The following is a 20,365-nucleotide window of genomic DNA, read 5'->3' on the forward strand; positions in this document are numbered from 1 at the left end:
TTGGAAGTGACACCAAGATTTCAAACTTGTTTAACTTGGGTGGAAGGTGTGGGAAGAAGCAGGTCATGCATCAGAGTTTCCGACTCCACTTGACCACACACCTCCACTGGCAAAGGTGTGATGCTTACATCTTTCTTATATCATTCATTCTGGAAGCCTCTGAATCCTGTGCTAAGAAAGATCCCCATTTCCTTCTGCCCTGTAGTCAGTTCACTGCATCTGCCCCTGTCTGAGACTTTCCTCTTCTGTGTCTGTCTGTGGCTCAGGACAACCCAACTCTCTCCTCTCTATCACCCAGAGAGTTTCCAAGAAGGGAAACAATCCTATCCCCATTGTTTCCAAACTTCCTTGTCTTGACTTGAACCTCGTAAAGAAACCCATGTGGTTCTGAAATCACAGTTTGCTTCTCTCTTTCCTCTCCTTGAACCCCGAAGCTCTGTCGACACCGGTGCCCCAGAACCAGGGAAAGGATAGGCCAAGTGTCACCTCTGAGATGGGGTCACTGAAGTGATGGCGGGTTGCCTGGAATTGCATGGGAGACCCAGAGGTGGAAGGGATGGTGGCAATGATGGGCGTTGGCTCTCCCACAGAACCTGGATGGAAGATGTAGGCGCGTGTGAGGAGAAGGCTGTGGAGGCAGAAAAGTTGAAGATCCTATCCTGCTGGAGGGCTGGGAGCCAAGATGGAAACTTCCTTAATTTCCCTATTGAGGTCTATAGCATCAATTTGGAGGCTGATAATATGAGGCCAAGTTAAGTAGCCAGGCTTGGGGAGAGTACCGTTTCCTCCATGACCATTCCCCAAGCCAGCGGCCTCTGTCTCTGCCTGTGTGGCTCCTTAACGTCTGGTCAGTTCTTCTCCTCTTCTGACCTGCTGTGTAGTTAGCATTTGACTATTTTATCACCGCCCTGGCCAGCCAACTCCTTGCAGGCAGTGACTAGGCTTTGCCTCTTTGTGCCTTCCACCCTACCTGACCCCTTGCTTTGCACATTTGTATTTGGTGAATTGTGGTATTGTCCTCTTTCTTAAAATCCAGTGGAAGTAGTTGGCTTTTTGGGTCATGGTTCAGGGACCAAGACTTTGGGGGCTCGAAGTGGGACCCTGGAACTGGTTAATTCAAATTTGAGGAAAGGAGAGGAGGAAAAGCTTTTTGCACCTGGGCTCCTGCCTCTGCTGACCTGAGGCTGCGACTCGGCAAGGCTCAGATTCCTTTCAGGCATTAAAGTGTTTTTGAATTTGTTGTGGGAAATCTGCTTTACAGATTTTTGTTAATCATCTTTGAAATTAGGCAACCACCAATCTTCCAACTCAGATCTGGGCCAGCCACATCCAGTCTTTCAGCTCTGCTCCACAAGAGGAAAATGTCCTCCGCCTGCACTAAGGGAGGATGGGAGGTGGGTAAAGCTGAGGATCTCAACCCCAGTGTCTGGCTTCTCTAAGACAGCATCAGAGGACCCCATGTCTCGGCTTTCCTTTCCGCCCCCAGTCTTCGGAAACTATTCCTTCTCCTTCCTTTCATTGCCCACATTAAGTCCCGAGAACACCAAATTCAGGACTCCCCAGACCTGCTCAGAGGACTGCCTGCTTCAGACACAGATCCCTCCTTGTGACGCTCACTCTGTGACCTTAAAATTCCAGACCTTTGCCCTGGGGGCCTCTAGTTTACTGGAGTCAAGGGCCACCTCCATGGACCATTTTAGAACTATCTCGCCTGGGCTGGCAGGAGCCAGATCAAAACATTCTGTTCCATATCTATCTTCTCTCTTGCTTCGGACTTGCTTTTCCTTCCCACCTCCATGTGAGCAGCCTATGAGAGCGATGGGGTATTGATTTTCCATTTCCTCTCCTTTGTCTTCTTCTCAGCCTGGGGGCAGCCCTTCTTGCTCATGTCTCAGCCCGGAGAGCTGCAGAGGTTAGGTAGGGAGGTCGCGAATTACCTTGGCTCCCTGACTGCTCTGAGCTTCTCTAGTCTGCTCACCCACCGCCCAACTCCAGTAATCCATGATTTGCTCCTGAAAGGAAATTGAAAGTGATTGAAAGAGACCCCAGGGAGCGAGAACTGTTAGGGCCTGTTACAGTCGGCTGTCTGCTTTAAGCCACCGCCTTAGAGTGGGATTCAACTTTTTTCCAAATAGTAAGTGGGATTCTGAATGGAGGCAGAAGTGTTGGGAAGGAAACTAGTGATGGAAAACATTTCGGTGGATAATAGTGTTCCTATCCGTGCTTGATTTTTAAAAAGAATCTTCAGCTCTACTGGAATTTTGAATGGAGGCCTCCTGTGCAGTTAGGGTCTTGTTTTGGTCTTTGAAGTAAGATCTCTTCGTGATGCCCTGCCCAGTCGGCTCCCTTGGTCCCCTGGCAAGCCGTTGTGGTTAGGAGGAGCAGAATACATGGGACTTATTTCTGTTCAGATTTCCTCTCTAAGAAGATGTACAAGTGAAATGGAATATGTTCCATTGCAAGCAGGCAGATTCATGTGTTTTAAATTTAAATTTAAATTTACATGGCAGGCCTAGTCCTACAGATAGGGTTAAGACAAAATATTGCTGTGAGGAGTCTAAAGCCAGTATTCAGAAAACCCAAAGGTAAGTTGTTACACACAGAGTCCACTCGGCAACCACCTTGGGAGAGAAGTGGTAGCCGAGTGGCAGGCTCTGGGTCTAGTGCAGACATAGGACAGGTGTTCCATCAGACATTGGTCCAAAGAAAGTGCGTCTTGTGGCCTTGAGGAAGCACTTTTACTATTTAAACAGCATCACTAAACAGTTCCGGAATGGCCTATTGTAGGCAGGAATTGACACTAGACCCAGGCATGGCCCTTGTTTGAATCTAGCCTGGAGGGAAAAATCAATAGCAGAGGCCAGAACAGATCGCAGCCCCTTATGGCCTCTGCATAGGCCTGGATGCTGGCTGCTCCCTGCCAATCCCTTCTGCCCAGGGACCCCAGGAGAGTGAGACTGGAGCTCTGTTCCAGCACGGCAAAGGGTCAGTGTCTGGACAAGCGAATGGCAGAGCTGTACTAACACAGGGAGCGGGTTTGAGGTGTTTAACAGCATCCCCTGCTCTCTCCGCCCCTTCCCGAAAAGTCATAAAATGCAGAGACGACTTAACGATGGTGGATTTCTTTGTAAGAAATTAAAATCTGACAACAGAGACTTTGAGACTGCACGGTTTTTGCACAAATGGGAATGCGTGTGCCCTGGGTGTATCCGCTTGCGGTGGGCTGTGTTGGCTGTGACAGGTGCACCTGACAGCTCTGTGGTGGTGTTCCTGTTGTACCGGGTGGGTGATGAGTGGCCAGGAACGTATTTGAGGATGAAGAGGATTGTTCAATATCACAGCATCTATATCACAAGGGAGAATAATTGCAGACATGTTTGGGGGGGGTCTGTTAATCCTATTTGACACCTTTGTTTCATAAAGTAATCTCAAGAAAGGAAAAGAAGACAAAGTCAAATGTTTACTCTGCCTCTCCAGCTATTTATCAACCCCCTCAGAGACAGCCTGGTTGTTCCCTTTCACCTACTGGTGGAGAGCAGCTACTTTAATTAGGGTTCTTGAGAGATAACAGAAAATACAATACAATGACTCTGAACTCTGGGCTGAAAACAAACACAAATAACATTAAAAACAACCTTGCATGTAATGACTACTTCTCTCAGTTCATGAGGACTCACACAGATAAGGCAGGTTTCAAAGAGAATTCCAGGGAAACCACTAACTCAAACCAATAAGCTTATAGGGTGAAGAGTAGATTCTGCCAGCAAATATTTAATTTGCAAATATCAGTATTCAACCTTCTCTGAATCCCTGTACACATTTATAGCAGCTTACCTTTAATTTTTATACTCTTAGTGTTTATCACAGAAATAAAGCCCTTCCCCCTGATCACATGGTATGACGGAAACACTGTCATGGAGCCGCCATTTGCACGTCAGAGCCAGCAGTCCACTGGAAGCAGACGCATCCTGTCACACACATTCTCATGAGAGCAAAAGCTGTGTTCTTATGATGAAATGCTTTGATTTGAACCAGCAAGTTCTTACTTATTAATAAAGTTATAAGCCGGTGACAGGAAATTCTATGTGATTTAGAGACAGATGCATTCTCCCTAAGACAACACGTAGCTAACTGTTTCAATTTCAGGATGACATTATATGTAAAGGTGAACAATTTTATTTTTAAAGCAGTTTGTACAAACCTTTACCTTCTGCCAGCTGAAAAAGCTTCTTTAATGGCGTATTAGTTTCGAAAGTGCATTAAACCTTTAAAGCTCCAAGGTCACGTGTTGTAGGTTCATTTCCTGATGGTCTCAGTTTTGAGCTTCAAGCCTTGGAGAGCAGCTTACTCACATTGATGAGCATTTTGAATTTAGGCCAAAAAAAAAAAAACAATAGCCCACAGATCTAAGCTTTTAACAGTACCTACATCCTGGGCACAAGTTTCTGAAAGACCCATGGCCAATGAGGTTGTAACTTTGTTCTCTCTTGCTCTTCACTCAAGGCATAATTCAATCCGAAGACAACTCAACCTGTCAAACCCGGACTTCAATATCCAGCAGCTTCAAAAACAGGAACAGTTGACTGGAATTGGTCGAATTAAACCAGAGTTATATAAGCAGCGGTCACTGGATACTGATGATGGGACAAGGGGTAATAGCAAAGCCTGTGGGAAACTGAATTTCATTTTAAAATATGACTGTGACTTAGAGCAGCTCATAGTGAAGATTCACAAAGCTGTCAATTTGCCTGCCAAGGACTTTTCTGGGACTTCAGATCCTTATGTCAAGATCTATTTGCTTCCTGATCGGAAAACCAAACACCAGACTAAAGTTCACAGAAAGACCCTGAACCCTGTGTTTGATGAAGTGTTTTTGTTTCCAGTACCCTACAATGACCTTGCGGCCCGGAAGCTTCACTTCTCTGTGTATGACTTTGACAGGTTCTCTCGCCATGACCTAATTGGCCAAGTGGTGGTGGATCACTTCTTAGACTTGGCTGATTTCCCCAGGGAGTGCATCCTTTGGAAGGATATCGAGTATGTCACCAACGTAAGTCCAGCATTTCTCCATTCTGGGGGCGGCTTCTCAGTCCACATGTAAACAGATTACTTACACCTTATTTTATTGCAGGGACGAAGTATAAAATTCACGTCAGTGTCCGGATAGCTTTTGTTTCAGAACCTTCTTGTATCTTCCCAGAAACAGGTCTTTAACAATATTCACTTTAAAAGTTCCCAGAATTATTTATGAAAACAATATGAAAGCATAACATTCTCTCTTTTCTGCTTTCTAATTCTTAGCTCTTCCCTAATTGGCAGGAGATATTATCTGCCCTCCTTACCACATTTTCTGTAGAGCTTTCTTAGGTTATTTGTGCTAAATGGATCCTGGCATCCTATTAACTGTAATCTGCAGCTACGAGACCATTGCCGGACTCTCTGAGAGCATTAAGTCCTTTACCATGTCCCCAGGTCAGCTCAGCTGCATTTCCCATGATCAGCTCTTCCTCTTTAATCCCAGAAGTGAGAATGGTTGCGAAGAGTTGGCACCACATTTTTAAGCAAAGAATCAAAGTGACAAGGAGTCCAGTTTGAAAAGATCTGCAGATATTGGCAGCGCTAATCTATGGAAGGTCACATCCAATTTAGAGCTCAGGAGAGAGGGCGGAAGTGCTATGTAGTGACACCAGTGCACATGTTTACATTTTAAATGAGATTGCAGTGGTGATATTATTTCTCCATTTCCGTCCTTTGCCCCGTCCTGCAGATGTGTACTGGTACTCCTGAAAGAGAAGGAAAATGGACTCTCTTAGGTAATGCTGATACTTTAAAGCCACTTGTTTCTTTCCTCCGTCCAGATTCCTGCAGGCAGCTCTGCTCACACGTCTCCTAGAATACAAGCCCTTCTGAGGCCAGCATAATTTTCATTCTCTGCCTTGGCATCCAGAGGCACCAAGCACCATAATCCTTCCTCAGCTCAAATGATGACCCAGCTTGAGTTTGGAGTCCAGCAAGGGAAAGGCTCTCATTCTGTTCAGGAAGAGAACACACAAAATCTCTGCCCCATGACCAAATCCCCACACTAGTACTTTCTCACTCTGGCCACCTTTGTGAACTGGGGACTCACCAGCACTTTGGGTGTTCCAAGAGGCACCTTCTCTTCATGTGCCACGAGATACCGGTGCCAGGTGTGTCCTGCTACTCCCATAAGCAAAGTGTAGCGTGGAGTTTGGCTGGCCTGTATCATAACGATGAGGAAAGGAAAGAAAGAACTGGAGAAGGTGCGGGAACAGCAGTTGATGAAACTAAGCTGATTTGGGAGATTGGAGAAGGAACAGATCTCTTCAATCTTGAAAAGGTTGATATCTGTAAATCCAAAAATGGATGCTGGGGGAAGTAAAGACTATATCCCAAATCCCAATTGCCAAAATCAGGAGGTAGCAAAATGGACAGGCTGCTTACACTAAGATACGAAGGGGTCAAGAAGGAACTCTTTTATTGGAGCATTTACCGAGTCCCCCGGGGAGTGAGTGGAGATACTGCTGGCCCACAGGGATGCTCCTTGGCAGGGGTTGGTCACACAATCTGGGGTGATACCCGTTTATATTTTTTAACAAACGGATTCCACAAAGTAGCTGGAATGATTATCAGAAAGCTCCACAGAGATCCTGCTGTGAGTGGACTTCTAGAGACTTCATGGGCAGAGCAACACTGAGTACGCAGGAGCTGATAAAAATCTGGATAAGGCTGGTCCCTGGTGGAAACATCTAGAACAGTTTCTCATGGGATGAGAGTATAGAATGGCAGCCTGCAGAGACCTCCTGGCCCTCAGATCACTGCCATTTTAGCACTCCCCAGGGAGTAAGAGTGCCTGTGTCTATTGTTGGAGAATCCTGGATTTCCACCGAGTTGAGGAGACTGTAAAATTGTTTATGAAGGAGGAAAACTGATATGGCTAGAGGCTTCAAAACTCTCAGCTCTTTCCTCAGGCCAATAACAAATATCCCGAGCATTGATCTAGGCCTTTGGATGACCAGCAGGAGAGGTTTTGAGAATGGAATTACAGATTATTTCATAATCTGCCATATAGTTGTTTTTTATTAAAGTATAGTTGACATACAGTATTACATTAGTTTCAGGTGTACTGCCATGTAGTTTTTAAAATTCCATTTTCAAAATTATTATTTGAGGCTGTTTTGATTGTGACTTTGTGTAGAGACTGAGCATGAAGGTCTGAGGCTTGCCAAGTTTCTGGTTTTGTAATATAGCATGTATGGGGCTCCTGGGTAGCATAGTGCGTTAAGCATCTGACTCTTGGTTTCAGCTCAGGTCGTGGTCTCAGGAATGTGAGATCGAGTCCTGCTTCAGGCTTCGTGCTCAATGCAGAGTCTGCTTTGGATTCTCTCTCCCTTTCTCTTTGCCCCTCTCACTCATACTCTCTCTCTCTCTAAAGTAAATAAATAAATCTTTATAATATAGTGTGTATAGAGAGTACACATATAGATTAATGAGGGAATAATTAAATGAACAGGCATGAACCCACTGTTCATCTGAAGAATAGAACAGAACCAGTACTTTTGCTGACCCTTGGGTTGTCTTCCCTCCTCCCATTCCCTCTCAGTCCCTTCCTGCCAAGTGGAAAAACACTATCCTGAATTTTATTTATATTGTGACATATTTGTAAGACAATATATTGTTTAGTTTTGTCTGCTTCTGCTTTTCACAGCTCTTCTTTGACTTCTTTTTTTCAGCCCACTTTGATTATAACATTTAACAAAAGAAATCAATGGATCTCTTCATCTATTTTCATTGCTGTATAATATTCCGTTGCGTTATAGATGATGAATTGCCTTTCTTATATTGATGATATTTAGGTGGTTATTTGTTTTTAACAATTCTGAATAATACTCTAGAGAACATGTTTGTGCACATCTCCTAGTTCACATATGCAATAATTCCTCTAGGGTATATCCCTGATACGGGTACGATGCACACATGTTCAACTTTTCTAGGCCTCACAGACTTCCTTTCCACAGTGATTGTCCAGATTGATCCTCCCACTGGTGAGGTAGGACAGTTCCTCATGCTCCACATTCTCACCAACTCTTAAAATTGCCACACTGTTTAATATGTGTGCATGTACATGCCTGTGACATGGTAAGTAATTTGTATTTCCTTGGTTGTGAAGGTTGACCATCTTCAGGTATGCTTATTGGTCATCCATATTTCCTTACTTGCACAATGCTTGTTCAGCACTTTTTCCTCTTGTTTTCTATTCCTTATTGATTCACATATGTTCTTTGTATAGGCTGGATGCAAATCCTTTGTTGGCGATGTGTATTAACAAACATCATCTCTCAATTTATGACTGTCTTTGTCCTCACTTGATGATACATTTTTGATTAATAGAGGTTCTTGTGTTTAATGTAGTAAAACATAACAGTGTTTTACTTCACAACTTAGCGCTTTTGTGTCTTTAAGAAATCCTTCCTTACCCTATGTCATAAAGATATTTCTCCTATATTTTCCTTTAGAAGTTTTAAAGTTTTGACTTTCCTTTTTTTTTCTCATCTTTGCACATTTTTATTTTGAGTTTTTGACTTACTCTTTTTTTTATGTTATGATAATCACCATACATTACATCATTAGTTTTTGATGTAGTGTTCCATGATTCATTGTTTGCGTATAACACCCAGTGCTCCCTGCAGCATGTGCCCTCTTTAATACCCATCACGAGGCTAACCCATCCTCCCACCCCCTCCCCTCTAGAACCCTCAGTTTGTTTCTCAGAGTCCATCGTCTCTCATGGTTTGTCTCCCCCTCTGATTCTCCCCCCTTCGTTTTCCCCTTCGTTTTCCCCTTCCTGCTATCTTCTTTTTTTTTTTTTTTAACATATAATATGTCATTTGTTTCAGAGGTACTGGTCTGTGATTCAACAGTCTTACACAATTCATAGCGCTCACCATAGCACATACCCTCCCCAGTGTCTATCACTGAGCCACCCCATGCCTCCCACCCCCCACCACTCCAGCAACCCTCAGTTTGTGTCCTGGGATTAAGAATTCCTCATATCAAGAGCGTATGATACATGTCTTTCTCTGATTGACTTATTTCGCTCAGCATAATACCCTCCAGTTCCATCCACATCATTGCAAATGGCAAGATCTCATTCCTTTTGATGGCTGCATAATATTCCATTCTATATATATAAACCACATCTTCTTTATCCATTCACCTGTCGATGGACATCTTGGCTCTTTCCACACTTTGGCTATTGTGGACATTGCTGCTATAAACATCAGGGTGCATGTACCCCTATGGATCCCTACATTTGTATCTTTGGGGTAAATACCCAGTAGTGCAATTGCTGGGTCACAGGGTAGCTCTATTTTCAACTTTTTGAGGAACCTCCATACTATTTTCCAGAGTGGCTGCACCAGCTTGCATTCCCACCAACAGTGTAGGAGGGTTCCCCTTTCTCCGCATCCCCGCCAACATCTGTTGTTTCCTGACTTGTTAATTTTAACGATTCTGACTGGTATGAGGTGGTATCTCATTGAGGTTTTGATTTGGATTTCCTGATGCCAAGCAATGTTGAGCACTTTTTCATGTGTCTGTTGGCCATTTGGATGTCTTCTTTGCAAAAATGTCTGTTCATGTCTTCTGCCCATTTCTTGATTGGATTATTTGTTCTTTGGGTGTTGAGTTTAATAAGTTCTTACAGATTTTGGATACTAGCCCTTTATCTGATATGTCATTTGCAAATATCTTCTCCCATTCTGTCAGTTGTCTTTTGCTTTTGTGGACTGTTTCTTTTGCTGTGCAAAAGCTTTTTATTTTGATAAAATCCCAATAGTTCATTTTTGCCCTTGCTTCCCTTGCCCTTGGCGATGTTTCTAGGAAGAAGTTGCTGTGGCTGAGGTCGAAGAGGTTGCTGCCTGTGTTCTCCTTTAGGATTTTGATGGACTCCTGTCTCACATTGAGGTCTTTCAACCATTTTGAGTCTCTTTTTGTGTGTGCTGTAAGGAAATGGTCCAGTTTCATTCTTCTGCATGTGACATCCAATTTTCCCAACACCGTTTGTTGAAGAGACTTTTTTCCCTTGGACATTCTTTCCTGCTTTGTCGAAGATGAGTTGACCATAGAGTTGTGGGTCCATTTCTGGGCTCTCTGTTCTGTTCCATTGATCTATGTGTCTGTTTTTGTGCCAGTACCATACTGTCTTGATGATTACAGCTTTGTATTAGAGCTTGAAGTCCGGAATTGTGATGCTACCAGCTTTGCTTTTCTTTATCAACATTCCTCTGGCTATTCGGGGTCTTTTCTGGTTGCATACAAATTTTAGGATTATTTATTCTTTGAAAAAAGTTGATGGTATTTTGAGAGGGATTGCATTGAATGTGTAGATTGCTCTAGGTAGCATTGACATCTTCACAGTATTTGTTCTTCCAACCCATGAGCATGGAACGTTTTTCCATTTCTTTGTGTCTTCCTCAATTTCTTTCATGAGTATTTTATAGTTTTCTGAGTACAGATCCTTTGCCTCTTCGGTTCAGTTTATTCCTAGGTATCTTATGGTTTTGGGTGCAATTGTAAATGGGATCGACTCCTTAATTTCTCTTTCTTCTGTCTTGTTGTTGGTGTATAGGAATGCCACTGATTTCTGTGCATTGATTTTATATCCTGCCACTTTACTGAATTCCTGGATGAGTTCTAGCAGTTTTGGGGTGGAGTCTTTTGGGTTTTCCACATACAGTATCATATCATCTGCAAAGAGTGAGAGTTTGACTTCTTCTTTGCCTATTTGGATGCCTTTGATTTCTTCTTGTTGTCTGATTGCTGTGGCTAGGACTTCTAATACTATGTTGAACAGCAGTGGTGATAGTGGACATCCCTGCCGTGTTCCTGACCTCAGGGGGAAAGCTCTCAGTTTTTCCCCATTGAGAATGATATTTGCTGTGGAGTTTTCATAGATGGCTTTTATGATATTGAGGAATGTACCCTCTATCCCTATACCTGAAGAGTTTTGGTCAAGAAAGGATGCTGTACTTTGTCAAATGCTTTTTCTGCATCTATTGAGAGGATCATATGGTTCTTGTTCTTTCTTTTATTAATGGATTGTATCACATTGATTGATTTGCAGATGTTGAACCAACCTTGCAGCCCAGGGATAAATCCCACTTGGTCGTGGTGAATAATCCTTTTAATGTACTGTTGGATCCTACTGGCTAGTATTTTGTGATAATTTTTGCATCCACGTTCATCAAGGATATTGTAATTCTCCTTTTTGATGGGGTCTTTGTCTGGTTTTGAGATCAAGGTAATGGTGGCCTCAAGTGTGTTTGGAAGTTTTCCTTCCATTTCTATTTTTTGGAACAGTTTCAGAAGGATAGGTATTAATTCTTCTTTAAATGTTTGGTAGAATTCCCCTGGGAAGCCACCTGGCCCTGGGCTTTTGTTTATTGGGAGATTTTTGATGACTGCTTCAATTTCCTTAGTGGTTATAGGCCTGTTCAGGTTTTCTATTTCTTCCTGGTTTAGTTTTGGTAGTTTATACATCTCTAGGAATGCATCCATTTCTTCCAGATTATCTAATTTGCTGGCATAGAGTTACTCATAATATGTTCTTATAATTGTTTGTATTTCTTTGGTGTTGGTTGTGATCTCTCCTCTTTCTTTCATGATTTTGTTGATTTGGGTCATTTCTCTTTTCTTTTTGATAAGTCTGGCCAGGGGTTTACCAATCTTGTTAATTCTTTCAAAGAACCAGCTCCTAGTTTCGTTGATCTGTTCTGGTGTTCTTTTGGTTTCTATTTCATTGATTTCTGCTCTGATCTTGATTATTTCTCTTCTCCTGCTGGGTTTAGGCTTTATTTGTTGTTCTTTCTCCAGCTCCTTTAGGTGTAGGGTTAGGTTGTGTATTTGAGACCTTTCTTGTTTCTTGAGAAAGGCTTGTATTACTATATACTTTCCTCTTAGGACTGCCTTTGCTGTATCCCAAAGATTTTGAACAGTTGTGTTTTCAATTTCATTGGTTTCCATGAAATTTTTTAATTCTTCTTTAATTTCCTGGTTGACCCATTCCTTCTTTAGTAGGATTCTTTTTAGCCTCCATGTATTTGAGTTCTTTCTGACTTTCCTCTTGTGATTGAGTTCTAGTTTCAAAGCATTGTGGTCTGAAAATATGCAGGGAATGATCCCAATCTTTTGGTACCGGTTGAGACCTGATTTGTGACCTAGGATGTGATGTATTCTGGAGAATGTTCCATGGGCACTAAGAAGAATGTGTATTCTGTTGCTTTGTGATGGAATATTTTGAACATATCTGTGAAGTCGATTTGGTCCAGTGTGTTGCTCAAAGTCTTTATTTCCTTGTTGATCTTTTGCTTAGATGATCTGTCCATTTCAGTGAGGGGGGTGTTAAAGTCCCCCACTATTATTGTATTGTTGTCAATGTGTTTCTTCGCTTTTGTTATTAATTGCCTTATATAATTGGCTGCTCCCATGGTAGGGGCATAGATATTTACAATTCTTAGATCTTCTTGTTGGATAAACCCTTTAAGTAGGATATAGTGTCCTTCCTCATCTCTTATTACAGTCTTTGTTTTAAAATCTAATTTGTCTGATATAAGGAATGCCACCCCAGCTTTCTTTTGGTGTCCATTAGCATGGTAAATGGTTTTCCGCCCCCTCACTTTCAATCTGGGGGTGTCTTTGGTCTAGAATGAGTCTCTTGCAGACAGCATATCGATAGGTCTTGTTTTTTTATCCAATCTGATACCTTGCATCTTTTGATTGGGGCATTTAGCCCATTTACATTCAGGGTAACTATTGAAAGATATGAATTTAGTGCCATTGTATTGCCTGTAAGGTGACTGTTACTGTGTATTGTCTGTGTTCCTTTCTGGTCTATGTTACCTTAGGCTGTCTCTTTGCTTAGAGGACCCCTTTCAATATTTCTTGGAGGGCTGGTTTCATGTTTGCAAATTCCTTTAGTTTTATTTGTCTTGGAAGTTTTTTATCTCTCCTTCAATTTTCAATGACACCCTAGCTGGATATAGTATTCTTGGCTGCATATTTTTCTCATTTAGTGCTCTAAATATATCATGCCAGTCCTTTCTGGCCTGCCAGGTCTCTGTGGATATGTCTGTTGTCAGTCTAATGTTTCTACCATTGTAGGTTACATATCTCTTGTCCCGAGCTGCTTTCAGGATTTTCTCTTTGTCTCTGAGACTTGTAATTGTTACTATTAGATGTCGGGGTGTTGACCTATTTTTATTGATTTTGAGGGGGGTTCTCTGTGCCTCCTGGATTTTAATGCCTGTTTTCTTCCCCAAATTAGGGAAGTTCTCTGGTATAATTTGCTCCAATATACCTTCCACCCCTCTCTCCCTTTCTTCTTCTTCTGGGATCCCAATTATTCTAATGGTTTGTCTTATGGTATCACTTATCTCTTGAATTCTGCCCTCGTGATCCGGTAGTTGTTTATCTCTCTTTTTCTCAGCTTCTTTATTTTCCATCATTTGGTCTTCTATATCACTAATTCTCTCTTCTGCCTCATTTATCCTAGCAGTTAGAGCCTCCATTTTTTATTGCACCTCTTTAATAGCCTTTTTGATTTCGACTTGGTTAGATTTTAGTTCTTTTATTTCTCCACAAAGGGTTTCTCTAATATCGTCCATGCTTTTTTCAAGCCTAGCTAGTATCTTTAAAATCATGATTCTGAACTCTAGGTCCGACATCTTACTAATGTCCGTATTTATAGGTCCCTGGCAGTCGGTACTGCCTCTTGTTCTTTTTTTTGAGGTGATTTTTTTCGTCTTGTCATTTTGTCCAGAGGAGAATAGATGAATGAGAGAACAAAATGCTAACAGGGTAACAGCGACCCCAGAAAAATATACACTAAACAAATCAGAAGAGACCTGAAACCGGGGTAAAAGAAAGGGAATGAAACAAAAAAGAAAAAAAAGAAAGAAAATGATAATAAACAAAGTAAAAAAAACAGAATATGATCAAATATGATCAGGCTGGTGCATCGATCAGTGCCACACACTAGATTTTAGGCATTTTTGGTCTGTTAGAAGAGAGTGCCTCCCAAAATTTTAAGGAAGGAAAAACTTATATATGTACAAAAATAAGGGTAAATACGATGAAGGAAGGAAATATGACTGTAAAGATGAAAATTATAAATGATTTTTATAAAAGGAATTGATAAGTTGGTTGAAAAAAGAAAGAAGAGGATTTTAAAAATAAATAAATAAAAGGGAGAGAATGTGATCAGGCAGGAGACTAGAACAAAGCCATTCACTAGAGATTTAGGGTATATTTTGTTCTGTTAAAAGAAACTGTATCCCAAAATTATAAAGAGAGAACTATATATATATATATATATATATATATATATATATATACACCAAAAATAAGGTTAACTACTATGAAGGGATAGAATAGGACTCTAAAAATGAAAAATAAAAAAGATATTTTTAAAAAAGGGATTGATAAGATGTTGTTTGAAAAAGGGAAAAAGAAAAATTAAAAAAAAATTAACTTTTAAGACTAAAGAATCATGGGAAAAAGGCCATGAATTCTATGTGCAGTATTCCCCTAGTGCTGGAGCTCTGCTGTTCTCATTGATCCGTAAACTTGGTCTTGGCTGGCTGTTCGTGCTAATCTTCTGGGGGAGGGGCCCGTTGCCCTGGTTCCCAAATGTCTTTGCTGGAGGCAGAATTGCCCTTCCCTTGCCTGGTCCGGGCTAAGTACTCTGCTCGGGTTTGGTCTCAGGAGCTTTTGTTCCCTGCAAGCTTTCTGTTCTGTTTGGAGGACGAGAGTGAAAATGGTGGCCTCCCAATCTCTGCCCTGGAGGAGCCAAGAACTCGGGGCTCCACTCCTCAGTGCGCCCCCAGAGAAAAGCAGTCAGTCATTCCCCTCTCCCTGGTCTCTGGCCACACTCGGTGCTCCCCTGGCCCGTGACCAAGCATTTCTATCTCTGGCACCTGACTTGGTGTGGAGTCTCCAAACCCAGCAGATCCCTGCGGTGCGCTCCCGCTCCGCTCCTCCCCGGATCTGCCGTTTGTTGGGTCCCTGCTGGAGGAGCACTGGCCCGACTGTCACCGATCACAGTTTATGGCAACCCCGAGCTGAGAGCTTGCTCCTCGGCTCTGTCTCTGCAGCCGGCTTCCCCACTCCGATACCTGGGAGCTCTGCCGCACTCAGGCACCCCTGGTCTTTTTGTGACCCCCCAGGGTCCTGAAACCACACTGTCCCGCGAGGGTTCCACCCCCCACTTAGCCACTGGAGCGATGTCCCTCAGCGGAGCCGACTTCTAAAAGTTCCGATTTTGTGCTCTGCAGCTCTATCACTTGCCAGAAGCGGCGGACGGAGGCCCCCTCCCCCGCCGTCTATCCTCCCGAATATCGCCTCGGATTCACTTCTCCGCACGTCCTACCTTCCAGAAAGTGGTCGCTTTTCTGTTCAGAGAGTTGTTGCTATTCTTTTCTTCGATGTCCTGTTGAGTTCGTAGGTGTTCAGAATGGTTTGATCCCTGTCCCGCTGAATTCCTGGGACCAGACGAAATTTAGGTCTCCTACTCCTCCGCCATCATGCTCCGCCCCAGTTTTGACTTTCCTAATTATGATTTTAATCCACCCAGGATGAAACTGTTTGTACAATGTAGTACAGGCACCCTGTATTAGCTCAGGCTGCCGTAGCACCATATCATACCCTGGGTGGCTGAAACAAGAGGAATTTATTTCTCATAGTTCCAGAGGCTGAAAAGTCCACATCAAGGTGTTGGCAGATTCAGTTCCTTGTGAGAGCCTCCTTCCTGCCTTGCAGACAGCTACCTTCTCAGTGTGTCCTCACATGGAGAGAGAGAGAGAGAGCTCTGGCCTCTTTGTCTTTTTTCTTTTTTTTAAGATTTTATTTTTAAACAATCTCTACCCCCAACGTGGTGCTCGAACTTACAACTCTGAGATCAAGAGTTGCATGCTCCACCAACTGAGGCATCCAGGAGCCCCTTTCTGTTATAATGACACTAATCCCATCATGGAGTCCCCACCATCATGATTCCATCTAAACTTAATTGCCTCCCAAAGGACCCACCTCCAAATACCATCATGTTGGGGAATAGGGCTTCAATATATGAGTTTGGGAGGGGAGGGGAGGGGACACAGACATTCAGTACCTGATACATCCATGTTTTTCCATATGGATAACCAATTTTCTGTCATATTTTTTCAAGTAATCTGCAGTGCATGCTCTGTCCTATATAGTATATGAAGTGTCTGTTTCTGGAATCTTTTTCCTTTTTTTTTTTGTTCTTTTTGACTGTATCTACCTATAGCACAATTTGCAAATTACGGTCATTCTGTGATAAGATTTAATATCTGAAAGAACAGTCATCAAACTTGCTTTTTCTTCATTCAGTCTTGGCTGATACTTGACCTTTCACATAAATTTTAGAATCAAATTATCAAATTAATAATTCTGGTATTTATTTGGACTTGTATGAAGTCTGTAGATTAATTTAGGGAAATTTTGCATGTTTTGTGATATTGAGTCTATTCACAAAAAACTAAAATTCTTTCATTCAAGGGTTGTGATGTTCTTCATGAGGATCTTGCATGTCTCTTATTAGAATTATTGGTAGGTGCTATATTTTTCATTATTTCAGCTACAGCTAACCCTTGAATAACACAGGTTTGAACTATGCAGATCTGCTTACACATGCATCTTTTTCCATAAATACAGTACAAGGCTGTAAATGTATTTTCTCTTCCTTATGATTTTCTTAATAACATCTTCTTTTCTCTAGCTTACTTTATTGTAAGAATACAGTACATAATACATATATAAAACAGGTGTTAATCGACTATGTTATCAATAAGGCTTCTAGTCAACAGTAGGCTATTAATAGTTACGTTTTGGGGAGCCAGCACCCCTAAATTTCACATTGTTCAAGGGTCGACTGTAGCATTTTTTCTAACTTATATTTCCTAACTTTTGCTGCTGTATAGTAATGCAGTTTAAATTTTGCATATTTATCCTCAATTTGGCAATCTTGCAAAATTCTTATTAATTCTCATAATTTGATTGCAGAATCTTCTGAATTTTCTTTGTAGATAATCAGACATGTGAATTGTGATAGTTCTGTTTGGTTTTTTTTCTAATCTGTATGCCTTTATTTATTTTTTAATTTAGTTCACAGCCTAGGATTTTCAGTTTAATACCAAATAATAATTATGGTAGTAGTCATTCTTGGCTCCTTTAACATTTTCATGGAGTATGATTTTGCTGTAGATATGTTGTGGATTTCTTTATCATATTAAGTATACATCCCCTTCAAAGAAAACAAAAATGTATTCCTCCATTCCTAGTTGACTAAGACTTTTTATTATAAACATTTGTTTTGTCAAATGCTATGATCCTGGGAGGTTTTCTCTGGTTTATTTTTTTTTTAAATTTTATTTATTTACTTTAGAGATAGAGAGCTTGAGCGGGGAGGTGGGGGGTCGGTGAGGAGCAGAGAGAAAGGGACAGACAGACTTTGTGGTGAGTGTAGAGCCCAACGTGGGGCTCGATCCCACGACCCTGAGATCATGATCTGAGCCGAAATCAAGAGTCGGATGCTCAACTGACTGAGCCACCCAGGTGCCCCAGGTTTTTCTCTGCTTTAATTTGCTATGGTCCTATGAAGTTTTTCTCTGCTTTAATTTGCTATTTTACTCAACACGTTGGTCAGTTTTCTAATTTTGAAACAATCTTATATTCCTAGTATGATTCAAACTGGCTTTGACATATTACCTTTTTTATACATTGCTAATATGTTGTTTAGATTTTTTTTTTTTTATCTGTGCTGATGAGTGGTACATGTCATTTACTTTCTCATATGGTCCTTATCTGGGTTGGAATCAAGGTAATTCTTGATTTATAAAATTAGTTGGGAGATTATTCTGGATATTTTCATTTTGCTCCTCCTTGGTGCTCCTGGAGGCTTTGGTGGGTTTTGTTTATTTATTTATTTTTTGAACTGAAAAGAGCTCTTTTAGTCTCCGGCTTCTGTTTAGGTTTAGGAAGTGAGCAAGGGAGGAGAGTGAGGTTGGCATATTTATTCCCCTAGGTACCCTCCTTAGGTTATCTGTGGGCTGGCAATAACCTTCAACCGAAAGCCACAGTTCTGAATATGTCATTACTTTGCTATTGTTCTTAGAATGTTTTTCTGGGTATAAAAAGTGGGGGGCTTAAAACTCTCAGTTGTTTTGGTTTTGGCATTACAAAGCCATCATTCCATAGCCCTCTGACCTCCAGTTGCTTTTGAGAAGTTGACATTTCGTAGAATATTTATTCCCTTGTGCGTAATTTTTCTTTTCTTTTTTCTTGCTTTCAATATCTTGCTTTCCTCTTTAGTGTTCTGTAATTTAAGTATAACATTGCTAAGCGGTGATTTCTTTTTATTTATCCTGGCTGAGTTTTATTGGGATTCCTGAATATGAGATTGTTTCTTTTTATCAATTCTGGAAAATTCTCACCCATTTACTTTGCCTAATATCTTTCATAGTCTCTTTTTTTGTTGTTGTTTCAACATACTTTCAATTCCCTTTTTTATTTCTTTTATCATTCTGTAATAGTCATTTTTATACTCTGTTGCTCCTAACTCCAATTTTGCAACTCTGATTTTTTTTGCTTGGTATTTCCATTGACTCTAACTCATCATGCCTTATTGCCCCTTGTATTTAGTGTTTTGTGATTGTGAGCTAATCTGGCTTGGAATTTTGTCAGTGGAAAATTTCAAGCTCTGGGTTTAAAGTGCATTCCTTCAGAGATGATTTGTGAGTTAATCAACATGGAACCATTCTTAACTAAATTTTGAGCTTGAGGGCTTGGGGGCAGCAGAGAGGTAGGGTGAATGAATATAGGCTCCAGATGTGTAAGTGCAGGCTTGTATTAATGGTTAGAAACTGGCAGGGGAGACTTTTCTTTCCTTGCTTTACCTAGAGGAAGTCCAACATCTGCTTATGCAAGGGAGAAGCTCTTTTTTGCTTTTTTGCTCTGTGATGCATTAAAAACGATTTTGTAATCCAGTATTTTTACCTGGAGGAGTTTCTGTGAGCATCTCCCCTATTGGTGGAAATACCATGGGCTATATATATTGCTCCAAGTTTGTTCAAAAAAGCAGTTTTTCCTTGTACTAACTGAGTAGTAATATGTGTATCTTATGTTTGCCTTGTGATTGAATAGCCAGAAAGAGCCTTAGAGTTTTTATAATCTGAAATTCTCATTTGGCGCCTAATACTGAGGTGGAGGGCCCTTAGGAGATTCACCCAAAGTCACATAGTTGAATAATGGCCAAACAGGAATTGGGACTAAGGTTTTCAACTGCCAATTCAGTCAGTTCATGAAAAGATGTCTCAAAATTAACATATATGCTGGTTTACTTCTCTTTACCTAGCTAACTCCTGCTAAGGTCTTAGATCCCAGCTTAAATGCCACTTTCTCAGAGACCATGTATCTGAGACCTGGACTAGGAGGGTAGGTTTTTTTCGGTATTTGTTTCCATGACCTTCTGTACTTTTGTCATTCCTCATTGTACCTTCTTGTACGTATTTGTTCAATTTCATTTCTTCCCCATTAGACTGTTTTGTAAGCACACAGACCATATCTGGCATGTTCATACCATGTGCCCAGCCTCTAGAATGGTGCCTGGAAGTGAAATAATTAATATGAACTTACTGAATAAAAGGCAGCTCCTTAGGAGGAGCTAATTTGGTGAGGCTCTAGGGACTGACTTGGTTGGGGAGTGTTATGCAGTGCCGATACCCATAAACTAATCTTTTCATTTTTAAAAAATTTTGTTCTTTAATTCTCCAAGGAGATTATGGGTTTTATAAACATTAGCAGTCAAATAAAAACTAATCCTCACACCTTCCTGTGAAGGAACAAAGTGGCAATTATTGAGTGTAAAAACAGTAGTTTAATTAAACCTCTCAGCCAAAACCTTATCAATCAATAATAGTATGATCCATCTCTGTGGGATATGTATCAGTCAACAAAAGAGAAAACAGCATCTGGGGGAAGGTCAGAGTTGAGAGAGCATGAATTTAGTGGTCTGGGTGAATGTTAGTTGTCATGCCTGAAGCTTGACATTTTTGTATACCCCACTCATCACTGGCAAATAGGCATTGAGCATTCAGGAATCTCTCTTTCAATAGCACTCTTAGAAACCGATTCAGAAACCTTTTCTGGAAACCTATGATCATCTCAGCTAGACTCTAATTTGGGGGAGATGCTGGAATTTTCACATGGTAACAGCAGAAGTCATGAGGTTCCCTCCATGCCAGTATGGACCCCAGTTCAGAAAAAGGAAGGG

The 20,365-nt window shown here is 41.3% G+C and overlaps 1 protein-coding gene across 2 annotated transcripts in view; it reads left to right on the forward strand.

The window, feature by feature from the left end:
* SYT9 (synaptotagmin 9) overlaps positions 1-20,365 on the forward strand; it is a 210,776-nt gene that overhangs the window by 73,519 nt on the left and 116,892 nt on the right. For both annotated transcript variants that reach the window (XR_003517242.1, XM_027577800.1), the window contains exon 3: positions 4,504-5,050. Coding sequence is in view for 1 of the 2 variants with exons in the window: in XM_027577800.1 (XP_027433601.1) it covers positions 4,504-5,050 (547 nt within the window). In the remaining variant the exon portion in view is untranslated. The remainder of the gene's footprint in view (positions 1-4,503; positions 5,051-20,365) is intronic.

The sequence above is a fragment of the Zalophus californianus genome, chromosome 11, assembly GCF_009762305.2.
Source record: "Zalophus californianus isolate mZalCal1 chromosome 11, mZalCal1.pri.v2, whole genome shotgun sequence".
NCBI classification, from domain to species: Eukaryota; Metazoa; Chordata; class Mammalia; order Carnivora; family Otariidae; genus Zalophus; species Zalophus californianus.